Source organism: Scardinius erythrophthalmus, assembly GCF_964197995.2.
Source record: "Scardinius erythrophthalmus genome assembly, chromosome: 14".
NCBI classification, from domain to species: domain Eukaryota; kingdom Metazoa; phylum Chordata; class Actinopteri; order Cypriniformes; family Leuciscidae; genus Scardinius; species Scardinius erythrophthalmus.
Window position 1 is genome coordinate 21483226 of NC_138234.1, and position 21700 is coordinate 21504925.

The window sequence follows — 21700 nt, forward strand, 5'->3', positions numbered from 1 at the left end:
TTAAAGATTAGCTTTAAGTGAGTACCAATATATTATGCATACCTACGTCAAATTAGTAGCATGAAGATGCTCACGTCTTCACAAGTAAACACTGACAAACACGTTGTCTTTACATCATGGGTGAGTCTTTGGTAGCATCTTCGGAGCCGTCAGCTGCGGTCAGGCTTTGATTGGCAGGTCGGGTCAAACTGGCGAGGTCGATGGATTGGGTCAGGACATCAGGAGGTATGTTGAGGACCACAGCGGGCTGCTCCGAGCGCAGATTGTGGAGGAGCTGCAGGAGTCGAAGGTGCACGACCAGCGGAGAACCAGAGAGAGACTCCACCGAGGCCTTCAAAGCTTCACAAGCTGCCTTTTCTCCCTCCGCCGCGATCACCTGTGATACAGTAGAGCTGGGTTGGTAACTAAAGGGTTGTAGGTTTGAATCCCATTTTGCACCGTTGGCCTTACTTTGACTTGTGCCTGACGTCTCGCTTCGGCCTCCACAGCGAAGTTGTGTTGAAGCGCAGCTGGAAGACTGATTTCTTCTCTGCAACAGTGGACATATGAGTAACTCCATGGAACGTCATTTGGAGTTTAATCTGTTATTTACGTTATGTACTTACATTTCCGCCCTTTCCACTTTGATTCCCCACCGGCAGGTTACCGAATCTAAAGTGACCTGTCCGACAAATGAAAACTTCGTTAAAACTTCTTATTTCAAGCCCTCATGGGGTGTAGTATCTGTTGAGGTACCTGAACCTCCTGGGCCATCCGTTTCCTGTCCAGCAAAATATCAGTGAAGGCATGATGGGCCATTATCTCTCTAACGGAGACCTGGGTCAGAGCCTGCAGCACATCTGGGACACCGGCGAGGGATGAATAACACACGGACACATTCTCGATACGATAGTAACAGACCGCACTCACTTCGGTACACACCAGATCTTTGGTCACCACCTGAGGATGTAAGGACATTCAAATCATACGGTGTTTATTCTTATTCATTTAGCAGACGCTTTTATCCTAAACGACTGAAGGTACATATATACATTTTATCAGTTGTTTTCGCTGGAATTGAACCCATGACCTTGGTGTTGCCAGCACCATGATCTACTGTTTGAGCTACACGAAAGCCCAGTCTAGAGACTTGCGGGTGACCAAATGTCTCCCTCATGTTTACATACATGCGTCAGAGGGATGGTATTTGTCGTTGTCAGCTTTTTAGAGTGCACTTCATTTGATGACTCAGAGGTCGTCTCAGAAAATACAACGCAAACTTACACATGCAGAAAATATGGAGGCTTTTTTTGTTACGTTACCATGTGAGGAGGGATCTTCAGTGTTTTCAGACGAACGTCCACTATATGGCACACATCCAAAAATGGGAGATAAAACATCAGCCCTATAGCAAAATTAAACATGCATTTAATAAAATGCAAAAATATTAAAAATAATGTTTTGTGATCATGTAAAGGGATCAGTTGACTTAACTTAAAAAAAGTATATACATTTATATATACACACACATATATACACACACACATATATAATATATATTTACAAACTTTTATGTTAGATGCCATTAATCGATTTGACAGCACTAATTATATATATTTTTATAATACATTCTTCACATAAAAACTGCAAATATACTATATGTAAAAGTGTTAATATGTAAATGATAACATACCAGGGCCCCTGGGTCTCTTCTGCAATAAATGCCCCAAACGAAATATCACAGCTCTCTCATGTTCTCTCACAATCTACAAATAAACAATTTTATATATAATAACGGTTATAAATTATAGTTATTGTAAAAATTACAAGAGTTATCAAATATATCTTGACTAGTAATATTTAGTCTCAAAAACTGAAAGCATACCTTCACACAGAACCAGATTAAAATAGGAAAGAAGAAGATCACCACAGACAGGACCAAAACGATGAGAAGCTGCTCACAAACTCCAAGGTATCTCTTCTTCAAGCCTTTCGAGAAAATAAATGATGAGTGACTCAGGTTCTCCATCTTTTTCGATGTTTTCTTGTCTAAACTTACCTTCTCCAGGCCCCTCAGTCTCCAATAACCCCAATAACTCCTCTCGATCTTCTTTAATTCGCTCCCTCACGCTGTCTACATTTACAACAGTGCTGCTGGAGATCATCTGAGGCTCTTTGGATTCACCACTTTCTTCTTCTTCAGTCACTTCTGGTTTTTCTTTTCTTTTGTGGGGCTCTTGGAGCTTGACGGATTTGGGTGCTTTGGTTTTTCTCTCTTTAGGAGAAGGTGACGGCTCCCTCTTTGTCCGTCCAGATCTTGAAGAATGAGATGTTTCTGCTCTTTTCTCCATGTCTGCGAGAAGCATGTGGTGTTCAGTGAGAGGAGCATCTGCTGTGAGGTTTCATCTGGTGTGTGTTCAGCTCCTGTGTTCTGAAGGGGAGGATCTCTGTAGGCCTGTGAAGGTTCATGATGATGGGGGAGTGTTTGAGCTCTTCTAATGAATGTTTCACAATGGTGGCCTCCTACACAGTTTTGTTAGATGCACTAAATGTAAAATAACATGCTACTAAAAGCCTAATTTTTATTTTCTATGAATGTCCACTAAACATTATGAAATATTTTGTAAGGTTTATATAGATCAGTGGTGGAAGCCTGTTTCCCGCCTCAATAGTGAAAAATAAAAACGTCATTGTTGATTAGTGTTTGAAGTATAGGCTAAGTCACATTGTGAGATATTAATGACGAGACGAAAATAGCAAATATGAGATATTAAGTCAGAGATATAAAGTTGTTACCTTTATTTTTTAGTCAGAAAGTCGGACACTGCCATTCATAATTAGTCGGGGTGAAAAACACCCATTTTTTATTTTTGACTGGAGCAGGGCGAGTCAGAACAAACCAAAACGATTTAAATGTTGCTGTGTCTATGACTTTGGGCAATTTTGACAACAGTCAGTCAACGACGGACAAAAAAAAAACGTTTTTTTTTTTAAACGATCAAACAGTCAGTCAAGCTTGAGGAAAAATTAAGCAAATACAAAACTATAGTAGGCGTTAATTGGGATTTAATTGAGTAAAGATAAAAATCAGTGGGCTAAATGACTGTTTCTTAACAGCATGTTTTGTGTGTGGTGTTCCCACTGATCTATATAATGAAAAACCGCCCACAGGTTGTAATTCAAGCCCTATAAGTAGTAAAGTATAAGCACAATTGTCGCCATTCCCGTGTTGTTTTCTCCTAAAGAAGAGTAATGCTGCTTCTTCTTCAAAATAAATAAATAAATAAAACCTCAAACCAGTCACATGTAGCTTATAAGATACCTCAGGACAGCAATAGGCTAATCACAATTAAGTGTCCAATAGCGACACCATTTGACAGCTTCAAAAGAGCTTTGTGCAGAGTCCGTTTACAGTTACTTACATTAACCCATACCATTAGCCTATGCATTTCCTGAACATGTACTTGCTAAATAATCAAACACTTATTTGGACAAACTACTGATCAAAACACAATCAGAAAGAGCTATATTTTAAGTACACATAATAAGGAATTTTTCTTCAGTGACAAATCCTTCATTGTTTTATTTGACTGTTAAAATTGTTCTCTAATCAAGTGTTCAAAAACTGTCAAACCATGTGCTTAATGTTGTGTAAATGAAAACTTTATTTGGCTTTTTGTGTACAACTTTGTAGATTTCCAAAAGATCCTGTCAGGAATCCTGTCAGAAATCCAGAATGTAGCCTACAATAAAAAAAAAAGCAAACCTACAGAATATCATTCAGTCTTTCAGGGAATCTCAATTATTGTCAGAGAATGGAACATTCATGCTTGAAAACCGTCCTGATGTGCCATTAGAAACCCTGGAGAGAGAAAAATGTATAAACACAAAATGCCACCCAGCCCTTAAAGGGCACCTATTATGCCCCTTTTTAGAAGATGTAATATTGGTCTTGGGTGTCCCCAGAATGCATTTGTGAAGTTTCAGCACAAAATACCCCACAGTTAATTTATTATAACCATTTGAAAATGTCATTTTTGGGGCCTGTTTTAAAAAGAGCTGTTTTGGCGTCTACCACTTTAAATGTAAATGAGCTGCATATCCCCGCCCTGCTGCTGGACCCAGATGATGAAGAGAGTCTGGCACAGAATAAACACGAAAGAGAATGGACTAAACGTCTCGGAATGGTTATTTGATACATTTATGTACTTACAAAGTTTTAATCGCGTCCCCTTTGCCATTATGGATGTGCAACACACACACATACACACACACACGAACTGTGATAACGTTCGCGCAATTTTTTGAACCTGCACACACACACACACACTACTGTGATAACGTTTGCTAAGGACAAACGATTTATTTATTTATTTCTTAAGGGGAGGGAGATAGACGTTTATATAGCCTACTGTCTATGCCAAGATAGAGCAGACCTTAATTTATTTACATTTGTAAATGCTGCAAAAAAATGCCTAACTTACGTGACATAAAACTGTCTGACGTTGTTTTTTGAGACATCCTATGACGACGACAATAAATAGCTTTAGACGCATTTGTTGTTGAACTGGCTGACATCGATTGAAATGACTATTTGCTCATAAATCATAAAATACACTTACTTTTTCTGGAGGTGACGTTGGATCGCGAACAGTAGGCAACGATCCACACTTGAGGATTAACTTTGACCCTCGTTCACTAAACAGTCAGTCAGAAAATGAATCTCGTATTTAGGAAGTTTAAGTGGCGCCTTTTCTTCATAAATAAAATCCATCCGCTGCGTTTTCAGTGGCTCTGATGTAAGTGGAGACTAGTATGTCCATTCTTACATCCCACAACAGAACACCTACACTTCTTAGGAGACATTACCGGCTGTCGAGGATGCAGATCACCGAGGGCGGGGTCTATGCCAAAACCAGATGTCAATCAAATCACGTCGGTGGGGCTTAGCTCATTTCTACGTCACAGTGAGGGAAATCTAGAACAGGGTGTTCTGAGACAGTGCTTATGATTTATTGAGATAGTAAAAAAACTACTGGGTGGATTTTTATCATTCTAGGGTGGTTTTGCTCACACACTGCCAACACACATTTATGTTCAAACACCATGTAAAAGTGAATTTTGCATAATAGGTGCCCTTTAAGTCATTTGCACTTACACTACTATGGCGCCATTTTTTAGTCAAATGTTATGAGCGTGTAAGACATGCTCACGAGCACATTATGTTATTTCACACGCGCAAAAATGAACCTTCAGCTGGCATAATAAAAGTACTCGCGCACAAATTCAACAACCGAGAGGTGTACAGGTAGCTGCGAGCGAGCGCCTGGCATACTCTCATGCTTGTACAGTGGAATCCTGCTCGCGGCAGCGGGCTTCTGCTCGCGGAGTGCTGTTTTGCTCGCGCAGTGGATTTCTGCTCGCTCAGCTGATTTCTGCTCGCTCGAGTCTACACGACTTTTGACAATTTGGGGGCGGAAACCAAGGAGGGCACTGACCCTCTTATGATTGGTCACTTTCATCATGGAAAACCTTGGGAAATCCTAACCCCGCCCACCTTCAGACGCAGCGCGAGTCACTCAGCTCGCTCTGCTACTCCGGCTATCTCTGTATATTTTAGGCAACGAAATATGTGATAAAACACCATACTAACTCTTTTCGTTTTCATTTAAAGAAATTTTAAACATGATAGCCACACAAATGTGGTTCATGCAACGCGTATTGATTATATTCACTGCACATAACGTTTGCCTATTTATAAAAACAAAACAAAATATAAAACACAAACCTGCCTCTTTTCGTTTTAAATATAATATAAAAACATTAAACATTTTAATATGGCCCAGGCAATATGTGCATTTGTACTAAACAACAGATTTTGCAGTAAACAACATTACAGTTTTAAATTTTTTAAATACAATTATTAGCCTACAATTTAAAATGACAAAACTCAACCCAGTCTCTTTTTGTTAAATTTCAGTTTAATCAATATTAGCCATGATAAAAGTATAAGTAAAAGGTATAAGAAGCTATACAAATAAAGCAAACAATTCAGTCAAACATACAAAGTCAGCGCTAGTCTAACCATACAACGATGACCGGGCGCTCGGCACTCATGTACCCCGCCTGGAACAGCCTTTCCTCAGCTATAGTCGTTCTGACGTTCGCCGCTTTCGCTGGCGTCTCTGTAGTGGTTAAACATGAGATATAATTCGTCTTGTGTATATCTAACGGGCGATTTTTGGTCTCGTGAATCTATAATTTATTCCCTGGCCAATCGTTTTGGCTGAGGGGAAGTTTCATAACTTTATAAGCTATATGGTTTTATAGAGCGCTGACTTTGTGTGTTTGACTGAATTGTTTGCTTTATTTGTATAGCTTCTTATACCTTTTACTTATACTTTTATAATGGCTAATATTGATAAAACTGAAATTTAACAAAAAGAGACTGGGTTGAGTTTTGTCATTTTAAATTGTAATAATTGTATTTAAAAATTTAAAAACTGTAATGTTGTTTACTGCAAAATCTGTTGTTTAGTACAAATGCACATATTGCCTGGGCCATATTAAAATGTTTAATGTTTTTATATTATATTTAAAACGAAAAGAGGCAGGTTTGTGTTTTATATATATATATATATATATTTTTTTTTTTATAAATAGGCAAACGTTATGTGCAGTGAATATAATCAATACGCGTTGCATGAACCACATTTGTGTGGCTATCATGTTTAAGATTTCTTTAAATGAAAACGAAAAGAGTTAGTATGGTGTTTTATCACATATTTCGTTGCCTAAAATATACAGAGATAGCCGGACTAGCAGAGCGAGCTGAGTGACTCGCGCTGCGTCTGAAGGTGGGCGGGGTTAGGATTTCCCAAGATTTTCCAGGATGAAAGTGACCAATCATAAGAGGGTCAGTGCCCTCCGTGGTTTCCGCCCCCAAATTGTCAAAAGTCGTGTAGACTCGAGCGAGCAGAAATCAGCTGAGCGAGCAGAAATCCACTGCAGCTACCTGTACACCTCTCGGTTGTTGAATTTGTGCGCGAGTACTTTTATCGTGCCAGCTGAAGGTTCATTTTTGCGCGTGTGAAATAACATAATGTGCTCGTGAGCATGTCTTACACGCTCATAACATTTGACTAAAAAATGACGCCATACCACTGCAATTCTATTCAGGGAGACCTTCAACTTGGGTTTACTTCACCCAGAGGCGAACCAACACTGAGTTTGCCCCAGGCAAAATTAATCATTGATCACTTTTTTAATATGTTTTATTTATAATATAAACTTTTTTTTTGTTAATATATCTTCATTACCATGAGATATTATACAAAATTCAAAAAGTAGTCAAAACACAGAACATCTAACAGAACATAAGTTGTTTAATTTTTACAACATTATTTGTTATTTTTTAATTAACAAAATGTCGATCTTAATCTTTATAACAGAAGATACAATACAATACAACAATCTTCAAGATACAGTAAATCTTCAAATGTGTAACAGATTGTCACCTTAAAAACAGTCATTTGCGTGGTGGAACAAGCAATGCTAAATAGAAAAATATAGTTAGCATCTTAATTTAATCTATGTTTTATTATTTTATTAGTTTTGACTAATTGTTAACGCAACAAATTTAATGTAAAGAGCTGGATGTCTTTACACCGACTGCAAAAGGACGAAGGGCTACATCTAGGCAAAAAACTGAGATCAGCTCATATAGATTGGCAAAGTCAAAAAATGAAGGTAAACCTTGCTGCACAGACCCTAAGCGCCAGCGTGGCAGATGCCCTCCGGTTATGCGAGTGACACCTGCAGCTCCCCCAGGTTGCTGGCTGTGAGCCAACATGTAAATTCCTGGAGACATTCGACCGCCTTTTTGATCTGATGGATTTCTGATGAATTCCAGAAATCCCATCGCCAGGGGATTTAAAAGTCCAGAGGCCCGTTAATGAAAACACCAACATGGCCTTCTTAATGGAAGCTTACAATTAATTATTGGATTGAAAGAGCCAGACATTAACGGTGGACCCCTTGTTGAAACAGGCAAGAAAACTGCCTTCCTTGGCTTCCTGGTGGCAATAAAAAGTTTTAAACAATTATATGAAATGTATGTGAGACCACAGACATCGCAGTTACAATATCTGCTTTCCTTCAAATTTAGCCAGGCCCACCTTGAGCTGTTTTTTGCTGCCATTCGCTCAGCTAATGGATGCAACAACAACCCACAGCGAGGCAGTTCAAGTCAGCATTCAAAAGAATGGTAGTGAGACATGCCATCAAAGCCAGTGGCAACTGCTCTCCACTGGACAGCACAGTGGAACTGGAGGCAACACCTTCTGATATGTTGTCATTTCGGCGAAGCGACACGCAACCCGAAGCAGAAGAGAACACGGAAACAAATATCACCGCAAGCCTTCCCAATCTGTCCATGTTTAAAGAGGCTGTGGTCGTGTACATAGCTGGCTTCGTAGTCAGAACAGCTACAAAGAAGATTCACTGCCTCACCAACACAACACACACCCTCATCAACACAAAGTCCCGAGATGGACTTATCAGACCATCAGACAGTGTCCTAAAAATCTGCAAAACAGCTGAGAGGTGTATTCAACAGCACTTACTTCACAAGGCACATCTCAGAATTGGACAGCGATATTAAAACCAGGCTATCCACACAGGTTCTGGAACTCCATGGTGGCTCTGCACTTAAAGAACTTGAAGCACACGTTCAACCTAGAACCATACAACAATCATATTTTCCTTCTCATTAAGTATATTGCAGACAGCTTCACCAACATCAGGCTCCACTTCCTTGCAAAGGAAACATCACACTGCAAACGGCTGCGCAAAACTCTGGGCAAGCTTGCTCTGCACAAAAATCAATAAGATAAAGAACAGTTTCAATTTCCAGCAATCCTTGCCAGCATGAATTCACTGAAGATAAAAAAAAAAATAAACCTCTAATTTTAAACCTTGACCATTTCTGTCTCTTTATCTCTCTCGCTCTTTATTTTAAATGTAGCTAAATCCATTTTAAAACAATATATTTTTAAAAGGTAAAAAACAAACGAGTTTAAGTAGCTAAATTTTTGCATCAAATGTCAGTTTTACAACCAGTCGTCTACTGTAATGTTAGGAAAAGTATCTGCATTGTTTTTCCAGACAGAGCTGGTGCCATCCTGATAATGAGCACACATTGTAGGCTACCTTCCCTTCAACTGACACTGAGGCAAAAACTTTTTTACAAGCAACGTAATTTAGGTATTCTAATGATAATTTTTTTTATTACGATATATGTAATTCGTTGTTACGACGACGACTTATTTGTTCCCTCGTTTTAATAAATCGTGAAAACGTTGAACATTCCCTCCATTATTTTGATTTAAAGAATTACAACGTGGCCACAATATAGTAAAACGAGCGAACAAATTAGTAAAACGTGCTGAGGTATTATTAGTTCGTGGCCACGAAACAATTCACCAATTCCCAAAAATATAGGTCTTAGCATTCACTATTTAAGTAATAGTATAGTATCATCATCTTTATTATGCACCAACTGTTATCAACTGTTTTTCTTACCTGTGAGGATAACGTTAGCTCTTCAGTGAACGCCGACAGATTGTTATTCCTTTTGCAAAGAAATTGCCGCTTTAGTTAACGTTTTGGAGTTTTAACTAGCTATACCCCTGATCTTAAGCTACACGGAAGTCCCATAAGTGAATAACTAACACTGGACACTTAATTAAATATTATATTATTTTAAACGTATATTTTAACGAGGAGGTAAGCTCGCTCCTCTCTCTTCATTCAAAGGGCAAAATAACACACTTCATTACGGCCTCCTGCTGTTAGCCTAGACAGAAACTCTCCAAGCTCCTCTCCCCAGTATCAAAGCAATTTTTAATAAGCAGGAAAAATGTCCGACTTTAAACAAATATCCATTTAAATGCTTAGGATGTTTGCGTTGTAAGAATGTACAGGGAGATTTTAGATTTAAAAACGGTGTCTCGTTAGGCAGTGTTTTCTCAGTCAAATCATAACATTTCCTTTTGATTCAATAGAACGCCTGAGCTCACTAGGGAATACCAACACGGCGGCGCTGTGGCGTCACTGTTTATGACGTCATGAGCTATCCAGTCATTTTATAGATCAGTGTGTATTCCATTATGACGTCACAGAATAGAATGCTGTATGCCAATGCCAATGCCTGTTAAAATACATTTTGCAGCAAAGGTGAGGAACATGATCTAAACTCAATCCAAGGTTTCTAAACTCCTGTGAGATATACAGCCATGCCTGTTGATCGCATTTTGAGATCCTTGGGCTACAAGTTCCTCTCCTCGCTTGGTGAAGGCAGTTTTTCCACAGTCAAACTCTACTCCTCTCAGAGGCACCGCTGTAACGTGGCCATCAAAATCATAGACCGTGAAAAGGCCCCCAGGGATTTCGTCCGAAAGTTTATGCCAAGGGAATTGTCAATTTTAGGACAAGTGAGGCACGACCACATTGTCAACATGCACGAAATTATCGAGATGCCCGGTAGGCGAGTCGGTATTGTGATGGAAGCTGCTGCAAAAGATCTCTATCAGAAGATAATTGAAGTGAATCGTATCCCAGAAGACCAAAGCAAAACCTTGTTCTCTCAGATAGTCAGTGCTCTCAGCTACCTCCACCAGGCAGACATCGTCCACCGGGACCTCAAATGCGAAAACATACTGTTGACAGCCCAAGAACAAATAAAGATTACAGACTTTGGTTTCGCCCGCAGATGTCAAGACCCATCAGAGCTCAGTCGCGCATTCTGCGGTACTGTAGGCTATTGTCCACCGGAAGTCATGATGAGAAGGCCGTATGACCCAAAGAAGTATGACATATGGAGCCTTGGGGTGACTCTATTCTGCATGGTGACTGGACAGTTGCCGTTTGATGAAACCAGTTATTTTCGGCTTCTCTGTCTTCAGCAGAAACCTCTGGTTTATCCGGATGACGTTGCTATTGGGGAACCGTGTCGGGACTTCATCCGTACTCTGCTCCAGGTTGATCCTTTCAAACGTCCAACCATTCAAGAGGTGGCAGAACATCAGTGGCTGAAGAACTAGAGCTAATAAAACAATAGGCCTAGCCGCGTTTCCACTGTCGGGCAAGTGCAAGCCGAGCCAGGCCAGTGGCCTCGGGCCTCAAGCACCGGACTAAAAATAAGTTGCGTTTCCACTGCCGGTGTTGTGCCGAATTTCGACCCCCTGCCAAATTATTACCCCCCCCCCCCCTCGTTGAAATCAGTACCTGATTGCCTAATCCTAACCCCACCCCTAATCCTAACCCCTCCCCTAATCCTAACCCCTCCCCCACAACTAATCCTAAACCTACCAATACTAGGGGGTAATAATTTGGCGGGGGTCGAAATTCGGCTCAACACCATGTATTAGCAATACATTTGTTACTGTATTTTGTTCATCTTTGTTAACGCTAGATTATCAAAAAATGCAGCTGTTGGTTCGTTAGTTTGTTCATGTTAGTTCACAGTGCTTTAACTGATTTTAACAAATAAAACATTGGACTGTAATAATGTATTTGTAAATGTTAACATTAACAAAGATTAATAAATGCTGTAGAAGTGCAGTGTAATGTTTCTTAATTCAGTAAAGAAACAGTTTTGAAACAAAACTTATCTTTTATTCACTTTCAGGTCGCGAGCAGGAACAGCAACAACACCTCCACTCTACTGCTTCTCAGTCTGCATACTCTACCGGTAAGTGTAATCTACTGACATCTAATGGTTAGTTTCTGTACTCACATCTACAGCTACTCCATCACTACCAGCAGTTATTAGTTTGTTAACTAATGAAACCTTATTGTGAAGTGTTTCAATGTTTACCTTTCATTATAGTAGCCTAGTCCTCGGAATATACATCTATTTATACATTTATGTACATGTACAGATCTGTAACATAATTATGGAATTAATGTTTACATTTCATTCTATTATTTTTCAGATGATGCATCACTAGAAATAACAAGCAGCTGCATCGCAGATCTAAGGACGCTTCCTGACGCCGCCTTCAGCCCACTGTTCTGCTGTGCCATCCGCCATATCCTTTAAACGCAAGTGTGTTCGTCGCTGTGTTCGCCCACTTCGCCGCTGCAGGGCCAGACAAGTAGTTTGCTGAGGGTTGATTTGTAGGGAAGGACTACACGCCTGCGCACATATGTTCAAAAGTGCATACCTATAGACTGAACTCGTAATACGCATGTGCACGCCATCAGCGTTTTCACGGGTTCGCGTTTTTGAAGTTTGCGCAGAAAGAACTTAAGAGTTTTCTGTTAAAACGGTATCGTGTTAGTGGCCCTTAAGTTAATAACTAATGATCGTTGCGACGGAATTTAATCAATCAAAACTAACTTTAGCTGTACAACAACTTTATTCTAGAGCTGCTATAAAGCCAAAACAATCTCTGTTACTTTAATTTCCTATTATCAATGTAAAGCCGCTTTCCTCACAACTATGTTCCTTTTTAGAAATAAATGATATCTGCGAGGATTTTCAGTCAGGATTTAGACTGTACCATAGTACTGAGACTTGCTCTCATTAGAGTTACAAATGATTTACTCTTATCATCCAATCATGGTTGTATCTCGCTATTAGTGTTACTTGATCTTAGTGCTGCATTTGATACTATTGACCACAACATTCTTTTAAATAGACTCGAAAATTATGTTGGCATTAGTGGAATTGCACTAGCATGGTTTAAATCATACTTATCTGACCGTCATCAGTTTGTAGCAGTAAATGAAGAGATGTCTCATCGATCACAAGTTCAGTATGGAGTACCACAAGGCTCAGAACTAGGACCGTTGCTTTTCACTCTGTATATATGCTACCCTTGGGAGATATCATTAAGGAAGCATGGCATTAGTTTTCACTGTTATGCTGATGATACTCAGCTCTATATTTCTTCACGCCCTGACGAAACTTACCAATTCACAAAATTAACGGAATGCATAAGTGATATAAAAAATTGGATGACTAGTAATTTCCTACTACTTAATTCTGAAAAAACAGAGATTCTAATTATTGGACAAAAAACTTCCTCACGCAATAACCTAGAATAATGTCTAAGACTTGATGGCTGCTCTGTCAAGTCTTCGTCGTCGGTTAGGAACCTGGGTGTGCTCTTTGATACCAATCTTTCATTTGAAAGTCACGTGTCTAGTATCTGTAAAACCGCATTTTTCCATCTTAAAAATATATCTAAATTACGTCATATGCTCTCATTGACAAATGCAGAACAATTAGTTCATGCGTTCATGACATCAACCCTAGATTATTGTAATGCTATTATGGGTGGTTGCCCTGCACGCTTAATAAACAAACTACAGCTGGTCCAAAACGCAGCAGCTCAAGCTCTTACCAGAACCAGGAAGTATGACCATATTATCCCTGTTCTGTCAACACTGCATAACAGGTTACATGATAACAGGTTAAACGTCGTAATTAGCCAGCATAGGATGCAAATGAAAATAAAATTTGATATTTGGGATATTTAAACTGTGTATTATTAATGAATATATTAAATATATTGTTCCTGTTTTATACATTTTAACCAGTGCTAATTTAAATAAAATGAATTAATTTAAATGGATGAATAAACAAACATGTTGCCCAATTGTTATTTTCTTTATTTGTCTTTATTTATTATATTTGCAATGAATGTTTAGTTACCTTTACATCATTAAAAATGGGTGTCTCAACTTTTCATTTGCCTCAGTTATAATAGCACAGCTATTACTTTATTTATATATTAAGTTCACATCAGAGTGCAAAATACAAAGGTGCTTATAAAATGTACATACATACACATACAAACGAAACAAAAGTGGTGCTTTTGAGAAGTATTTACAAATGTCCACACAAAAGAAACGGCAGGTGATTTTAAGAAGTAGCCTTCTATTTACACTAAAAAACTTTTAAGGCATTAAGGTAAACAGAAAAATAGCTGTTTTGTCCATCTCCTCCTGTCTGAGTTTTGTGCATCATAGTCCAATTCCTCTCGTCTCATCATCATTTCTTTTTCTATTTCTTCTCTTCTCAGCTCCCTCTCTTCTTCCATCTGCTGCTGTGTTATGTCCCGCATACACTGCAAAAACGTACTCGGTTACTAACGTAACCTCGGTTCTCTCTAGAGAGAGGAACGAGTACTGCGTAGAATACGCTAGGGGAAAATCCTTTTCCACGAGAATACTGAAGCCAAAAAAATTATCCTTTAATTTTGTATTAATGTAAAACGCGTTGCGGCAGCATACAGACATAGGCGAGGCAGCTCGCGCGCCTATTGGCTGGTCTGCTGGCAACTGCTTAAGCCTATCGAGCGAGACCTAGAGTGACGTCAGACCCAATGAGGGCGCTTCGCGCCCTCTGCGTCACGTCCCGCCGAAACGGGCGTGGCTTAGGTCTATAAATACCGCTCGCAGGCATTATTTCTCTGGTTTTTCATAGTCGAAGCAACCAGAGCGCGTGCAGGCACGGCAGGATACGCAGTACTCGTTCCTCTCTCTAGAGAGAACCGAGGTTACGTTAGTAACCGAGTACGTTCTCTTACGAGAGATACTCTCGTACTGCGTAGAATACGCTAGGGGAACCTACTGTAAAACGCCGTGCGTGCTGGGATCTGATACCATAGACTCAAGGGCGACAGCCCGGAGTTCATACAGTACATAATCACCCAGGGGACTCACAGGGAATCCTGGAAGAGAGGGGGGGTAGCCACTATCTCCCTTATAGCAGCATAGAGCAAGGATTGCAATACTCAATAGCTGCATAACTGACAGCGCCAGTTATGAGATTTTGGCCATACTAGACCGACAGTAGTCTGGCCTGTAGTGCGGGAACCTCTAGGTTGTAAAACCTTATAAATGTAGACGGAGAGGCCCAGACTGCCGCCATACAAATATCTTGCAAGGCAATCCCACTTGACAATGCCCACGATGAAGCCATGCTTCTCGTGGAGTGCGCTTTGACACCCAGCGGGCACTGCATGCCCTTGGTTGTGTAAGCTAGCGCTATCGCGTCCACTACCCATCTGGATAGGGTCTGTTTCGAAGCGGCTTGTCCCTTAGAACGTCCGCTGAACGAAACAAAGAGCTGCTCCGTCTGTCTGAAAACAGACGAGCGAGACACATAAGCTCTTAACGCCCTGACTGGGCAAAGGGAGCTTTCATCCATATTTCCTTCAGTGACCGGCAGGGCAGACAGGGAAATGACCTGTGCTCTGAACGGTGTATTGAGGGATTTAGGAACATAACCGTGCTTAGGTTTGAGTATAACTCTAGAGTCATTCGGCCCAAATTCCATGCACGTCGCGCTTACTGAGAGCGCGTGTAAGTCCCCTATGCGCTTCACTGAAGCAAGAGCCAGAAGAAACGCCGTCTTGAAAGACAGGTGTTTAAGATCAATCTCCTGCAAGGGCTCAAATGGATGACCTTTCATGGCTTCCAGTACCGTAGAAAGGTCCCATATAGGGACTGTGGGAGGTCTGGGAGGATTCAGTCTCTTAGCTCCTCGAAGGAAGCGAATAACTAAATCGTTCCTTCCAATAGACTGGCCGAGCGTGGTCGAAGAGAACACTGCTATGGCCGCTACATAGACTTTGAGCGTGGAAGGGGACCTGCCCTTATCCAACAGCTCCTGTAGGAAGGAAAGAACCTCCGTCACACCGCAATGCAGGGGTGACACACCACGAGCTGTGCACCAGCTAGAGAACACTGACCATTTTGAGGCATAGAGACGTCGCGTAGACGGAGCTCTGGCCTGTGTGATAGTGTTTAACACTCCCTGTGGGAGGTCAGCGGGTACCCGTTGATGGCCCACACATGGAGGGACCACAGCTCTGGGTGAGGATGCCAAATCGAGCCGTTGGCTTGAGAGAGGAGATCCCTCCTCAGAGGCACTGGCCACGGGGCGGTGCTCGCTAACTGCATCACAATTGGGAACCAAGGTTGGCTCATCCAAAGTGGGGCTACAAGCAGCACTGAGCATCCTTCTTCCCTGACCCGTTCTACCACCTGAGTCAGGAGGGAGACGGGGGGAAAAGCGTAGAGAGGACGGCGAGGCCACTCGTGGGTCAGCGCGTCCTTGCTCTTCGAGAAAAATTCTGGACAGTGAGCGTTTTCCTGAGACGCGAACAGGTCTACTTCCGCTCTGCCGAATTTCTTCCACAGCAGCTGGACTGTCTGTGGGTGCAAAGACCATTCTCCTGTCGGAACCTGGTTCCTGGACAGTCTGTCTGGTCCTATATTTAGGAGCCCTGGCACGTGCGCTGCTCTCAGCGAGAGCAGGTTGCTGCGGGCCCATATCAGGAGGCGCCTGGTTAGCCTGTACAGAGTCAGGGACCTGAGGCCGCCCTGGCGATTTATGTAGGACACCACTGAGACGTTGTCTGAACGTATTAGCACGTGGTGTCCCTGTATGAGGGGACAAAAGCGCGTGAGCGCTTTGCTCACTGCCAACATTTCGAGGCAGTTGATATGTAAGAGCTTCTCCCGCTTTGACCATAGGCCAAAAAGCGGTCTGCCCTCGAGCAGCGCTCCCCATCCCGAGGTGGATGCGTCCGTGGACACCACCATCACTCTCGAGGAAGTCCCCAGGCTTACACCTGATTGGTACCAGTCTTTTGCCTCCCAAGGTTTCAAAGCTGCAATGCATGCTTGATTGACCTTGACGCGAAGCTGACCGGAGGCCCACGCTGAGCGTGGTACTCTCTTTCTGAGCCAGAACTGCAGTGGGCGCATGCGCAGAAGGCCCAACTGGAGAACTGAAGATGCTGAGGCCATCAGACCGAGCATCCTTTGAAAAGCTTTGAGAGGGACTATCGCGCCGCAGCGGAACGAGCCGGCTGCGCGCCGAATGTCCAGTGTGCGCTGAGATGACAGGCGTGCTGTCATTAGCAGCGAGTTCAGCTCTATTCCCAGAAAAGATATAATCTGTCTGGGGAAAAGCGAGCTCTTTTCCCAGTTCACTGCGAGACCGAGATTCTCGAGGTGATCGAGTAAAATGGTCCTGTGCTCTACGAGCTCTGAGTGAGATTGGGCTAGAATCAGCCAGTCGTCCAGATAGTTCAGCACTCGTATGCCCCGTAATCTGAGGGGTGCGAGCGCTGCATCCATGCACTTCGTAAATGTACGGGGTGCCAGGGACAAGCCGAAAGGCAGGACTGTGTACTGATATGCCTGGCCCTCGAAGGCGAATCTCAAAAATCGCCTGTGACGTGACGCTATCTGTATTTGAAAATACGTGTCTTTTAGATCTATTGACACAAACCAGTCCCCCTGGCGTACGTGCGCGAGGATTTTTCTGGTTGTGAGCATCCTGAACTGGCGCTTCATAAGCGCTCTGTTCAACTGCCGCAGATCTAGTATGGGTCTGAGACCCCCGTCTTTTTTGGGCACCAGGAAGTATCTGCTGTAAAGCCCAACCTCGCTTTGAGCTTGAGATAGGGGTTCTATAGCCCCTTTGCTCAACAGTTTCAAAATCTCGGCTCGAAGTAGATGAGCTACTTTCGATTCTACCGTGGTCTCGACGCGCGCCATGAAGCGGAGAGGGCGTCTGCGAAACTGCAGCGAATAGCCTCCTTTTATGATGTTCAGCACCCATCTCGAAACCCCGGGAAGCTTTTCCCACGCAGGTGCGCGAGTAGCTAGGGGCCGGATGCGAAGCACGCTCTGATCGGCTCGCGATACAGCGGCTTTTGTGTGCTGTGACATAAGCGTCGCGCTCATGACATCTGAGGCAGGGGGCGCGCTGATAACAGCGGGCAGAATGCCCGCGCTCGACTCCTCCGCAGTGTTTAGCTGAGAGGAGGAGGGCTGGGCTAGTTTCATGTCTGTGTGTGGGCGTGGGCGTGGAGCAGCGGGCACATACACCACCTTTACAGCATTGCTCGCGTGAGCAGAGCATATGCATACTGGTCCTGTATTTACAGGGACCGTGAGACATGTGGGAAGTAGCGTTAGTGGGCACTGGGTAGTGGGCACTTTTGCTACATTTGAAGCGCAATCGATCTGAGTCGATTTTATGTGCGCGAGCCCTGTGTGAAGGGCTGTGCTTGTGTGTAGGAATGGGCACTGAGTAGCGGGCATTTTTTCTACACATGAAACACAGTCGGCCGTGGCCGGGACACCAGAAAATACACTCTTTAAGGGATTTATCTGGGTAGCCGTAAAAACGGCTTTTGTGTGCAGGCAAGCGGGTAATGGAACCGGCTTGTTGGCTGCTAAATACGCTGGACCAGTCACATTTCCTGGAACTGGACGAGCGGCAAGCTTCGGTGGAAGTCCGGCCGCAGCGGGACTTGGACACCGTCGCTTTCCTAGGCGTGCTAGGATGATTTCGGGGCCTCTGGCTTCAACGCAACCTTCTGCCGCGGGCCACGCGGGGCGGGGCGGCGGCCGGATGAGCGCGGTCTCGAGCTCTGGGTTTGGCGGCGTTGAGAAGAGGAGGCGGCGGGCGGAGGCTTAGGCTGTGAGCTCTGAGCAGACGGTTTCGCACGGCCTGCTGCAGAACCGGAGCGCTTCGGGAGGAAGTGCTTCATGGCCTGGGTCGCTTTCTGCACCTCAGCGAACCTATCGGCGAAATCTTTGACCGAGGTTCCGAAGAGGCCGGCAGGGGAAAGCGGCGCGTCGAGGAACGCGGTGCGTTCCGACTCAGTCATGTCAGAGAGCGTAAGCCACAGATGTCTCTCAGACACGGTGAGCGAGGCCATGCTCCGTCCAATGGCCTGTGCTGCTGACTTGGTGGCGCGAAGAGCGAGGTCTGTAGCGCTCCTCAAGTCCGGCACGCAGATTGCGTCAGGTCCTCTCTCGTCCAGCTGGCGGAGGAGATCGGCCTGGTATATCTGGAGCGTGGCCATGGTGTGCAACGCTGACGCGGCCTGCCCGGCGGCGGAGAAAGCGCGGCGGAGCAGGGTTGACGTCGTGCGGCAGGCTTTTGAGGGCAGCGCCATCTTAGCACGCCGTCCAGCAGAGGGCGGGCATAAGTGCGCTGCAATAGCCTCTTCGACCGGCGGCAGGGAGTGGTAGCCTCTGTTCTTTGCGTCGTCGACAGCGGAGAACGCCAAAGAGACAGAGGACCGTGTCCTGGCCGAAAAAGGGGAGTCCCAAGATTTAGCGACTTCTTCATGAAGCTCAGGAAAAAAAAGGCGCTGGCTTGGATGCAGGTGAAACGCGCTCCCCAGGCAGGAAGTAGCCGTCCAGCCGGTTGTGAGCAGGCTGCTCAGGCGTAATCCACTCGAGGCCGAGGCTCGCCGTGGCCTGAGTGAGCACGCGCATGAGCTCCGCCTCAATGCTCGCTCTCTTTCCCGTAGAAGCACGGGCAGGGGGGGCGGGATCCTCAAAGCCCGCCCAATCCTCACTGCCTGATGCTATGAGAGAGCAGGAATTCCCCTCTCGAAGCAGCGCGTCGATCTGATCACAGCATCGACAGAAGCGGCGGCAGACCGCTGCCGCTGTCCGTCCGTAAGCGAAACTGATGAAACCGGAGAAGCAGGCGGGCGCACCGGCGAGCTTTGACGGCTGAGAGAGGGCTCCGGGATTCGCTGAGTGCGGCGCTTCTTACGGCGCGGCACAACAGCAGGTGTGGGCGCAGTCTCGGTGAACAGTGCCAAGCGAGTCCTCAGAGTCGCTAAAGGCAACAGCTCGCAGTGATGGCAGCCACCATCAGCGAGCGCGAGAGCTGCATGTTCTTGACCCAGGCAGGAAGCGCAGATGACATGGCGGTCCCCGTCGCTGAGTGCGGCTCTGCACGAGCCACAAGCAGGCATCTTGAAAAAGACGCAGCTCTTTTAGATAGTCTGAGTCGCGCCGGCGAACACACACACACAGTGCAATAAAAAGGATATAGGCGCTGGATAGCGCAGCAGGAAGGCGATGAAGGCGGCGCGGCCGGCAGCTTCGTCGACTCGTCCCGCTGAGGTGCTCCTTCAACAGCGCGGCTTCTTCTCGGATCCAGCGATGTGAGTTGCTTCGCTGAAGGATGAAAAATCAGAGAAATAATGCCTGCGAGCGGTATTTATAGACCTAAGCCACGCCTGTTTCGGCGGGACGTGACGCAGAGGGCGCGAAGCGCCCTCATTGGGTCTGACGTCACTCTAGGTCTCGCTCGATAGGCTTAAGCAATTGCCAGCAGACCAGCCAATAGGCGCGCGAGCTGCCTCGCCTATGTCTGTATGCTGCCGCAACGCGTTTTACATTAATACAAAATTAAAGGATAATTTTTTTGGCTTCAGTATTCTCGTGGAAAAGGATTTTCCCCTAGCGTATTCTACGCAGTACGAGAGTATCTCTCGTAAGAGAACCCGTTATTGCTCTCTCTTTTTTTGACTGTGTGCCCTGCTTCTGTCTGCTGCCTGATAAACCCAGGCTCCATGCGTAGATCAGCTACTCTTGCTGGAAGTGTCAGCCAATTAAGAGGCAGGGAGACACCGGGAGTGCCGTCTGATTGGCTGAGCACCCCTGATGCTGGAGAGCTCAGGCAAGCATAAACCACATCCCTTTCAGATGTAGCATCCTCAGTCTGAGAGTGTTAATGTGTCTATTTCAGTTTAAACACTGTGCTGTTTTGGCACATCATCTATGAAATACTACTGGTCATGCATATATTCATGCATTGAAGTATTCATATTCAAGGTTTTACCATTTAGAATGATTTTAGAGAACAATATAAGACTAATTCATATAAATTGTGATGCTACTAACATATAAACATAACAATGTTGCATTTTAAAGTACTTAATCGTATTATAAATATGTATTAGTTAGTTCATTTACATTTAACATGAGCAGTATGCAATGTTTTAAATGTGTTATAAATAATGGAAACAAACCTGGATTAATAGAGATGGCTACAGTATTAGCGCCACACTGCCGTTTAGAGGTCGTATCGTGTTGTGCTATAAGTTCTTCCATTAAATGAATGGGGAAATAAACACAGTAAATTGAGTTAATCGTATAATATATAAATAAAAAAATAAAAAAATAACTACTTTTTTGTTGACACTAACTACTTTCTATACCATCACACTGAGCATTTTAAATAGATTCAGACAGTAGGTGAAATTGACTGGGAAAAGTCAACACTGTAATACACAAAAAGAAATTGAACATTTGTGTCTAAAGCACATTTATTTTTGCAGAAACATGTAACATGTAAACTGAAAATTCTCAGTTGATTGTTCATTTTTACACACTCTCTTATGTCTTTCTCTAACACATACAGTATATCTTCTTAGTTACATATCTTCCTATTGCTCTTCCATGACAATAATTTTTAGTTTACATGTAACACATTTCTAGAAACAAATGTACTGTAAAAATACAAATGTGCTGATAAATTGGTTGATTGGTAAGATTGATTCCTTTACAAATGCAGGCCATTTGTCAGTTTAGCAAACATTACAAACATTCCATGTCATAAATATTTATGGAATATAACATGTCTGACCGATTTTGATCACTGTATTGAGCATTTTGCATGTGTTTGCTCACACGATGAAAGAATGTTTAGAAGTTGTGACAATTTCACTGAGAATCAACTCATCAGTTTTGTTCAACAAGTCTTGTGCATTTAGTCATTGTGCAAATTGTAGACAATTATACTTACTCTTTTGCACACGTGTCAACAATTTGCTTAAATCAATGAGAAATTAAAATCTGATATGAACAAGAAACT

At 43.5% G+C, this 21700-nt stretch overlaps 2 protein-coding genes across 2 annotated transcripts; one reads left to right on the top strand and one right to left on the bottom strand.

The window, feature by feature from the left end:
- Positions 1-109: 109 nt before the first annotated feature.
- nphs2 (NPHS2 stomatin family member, podocin) lies at positions 110-2345 on the bottom strand (the record flags this gene model as incomplete). The annotated part of the gene is made up of 8 exons (XM_081384330.1): positions 110-376; positions 451-529; positions 606-661; positions 736-939; positions 1302-1384; positions 1673-1745; positions 1865-1968; positions 2039-2345. 8 exons carry the CDS (start codon positions 2343-2345, stop codon positions 110-112), a joined length of 1173 nt encoding a protein of 390 aa, XP_081240456.1.
- Positions 2346-10274: 7929 nt separating this feature from the next.
- LOC308702158 (testis-specific serine/threonine-protein kinase 6-like) lies at positions 10275-11081 on the top strand (the record flags this gene model as incomplete). The annotated part of the gene is made up of 1 exon (XM_081384825.1): positions 10275-11081. The coding sequence occupies one exon, from the start codon at positions 10275-10277 to the stop codon at positions 11079-11081; it is 807 nt and encodes a 268-aa protein (XP_081240951.1).
- Between the last annotated feature and the right edge of the window lie 10619 nt (positions 11082-21700).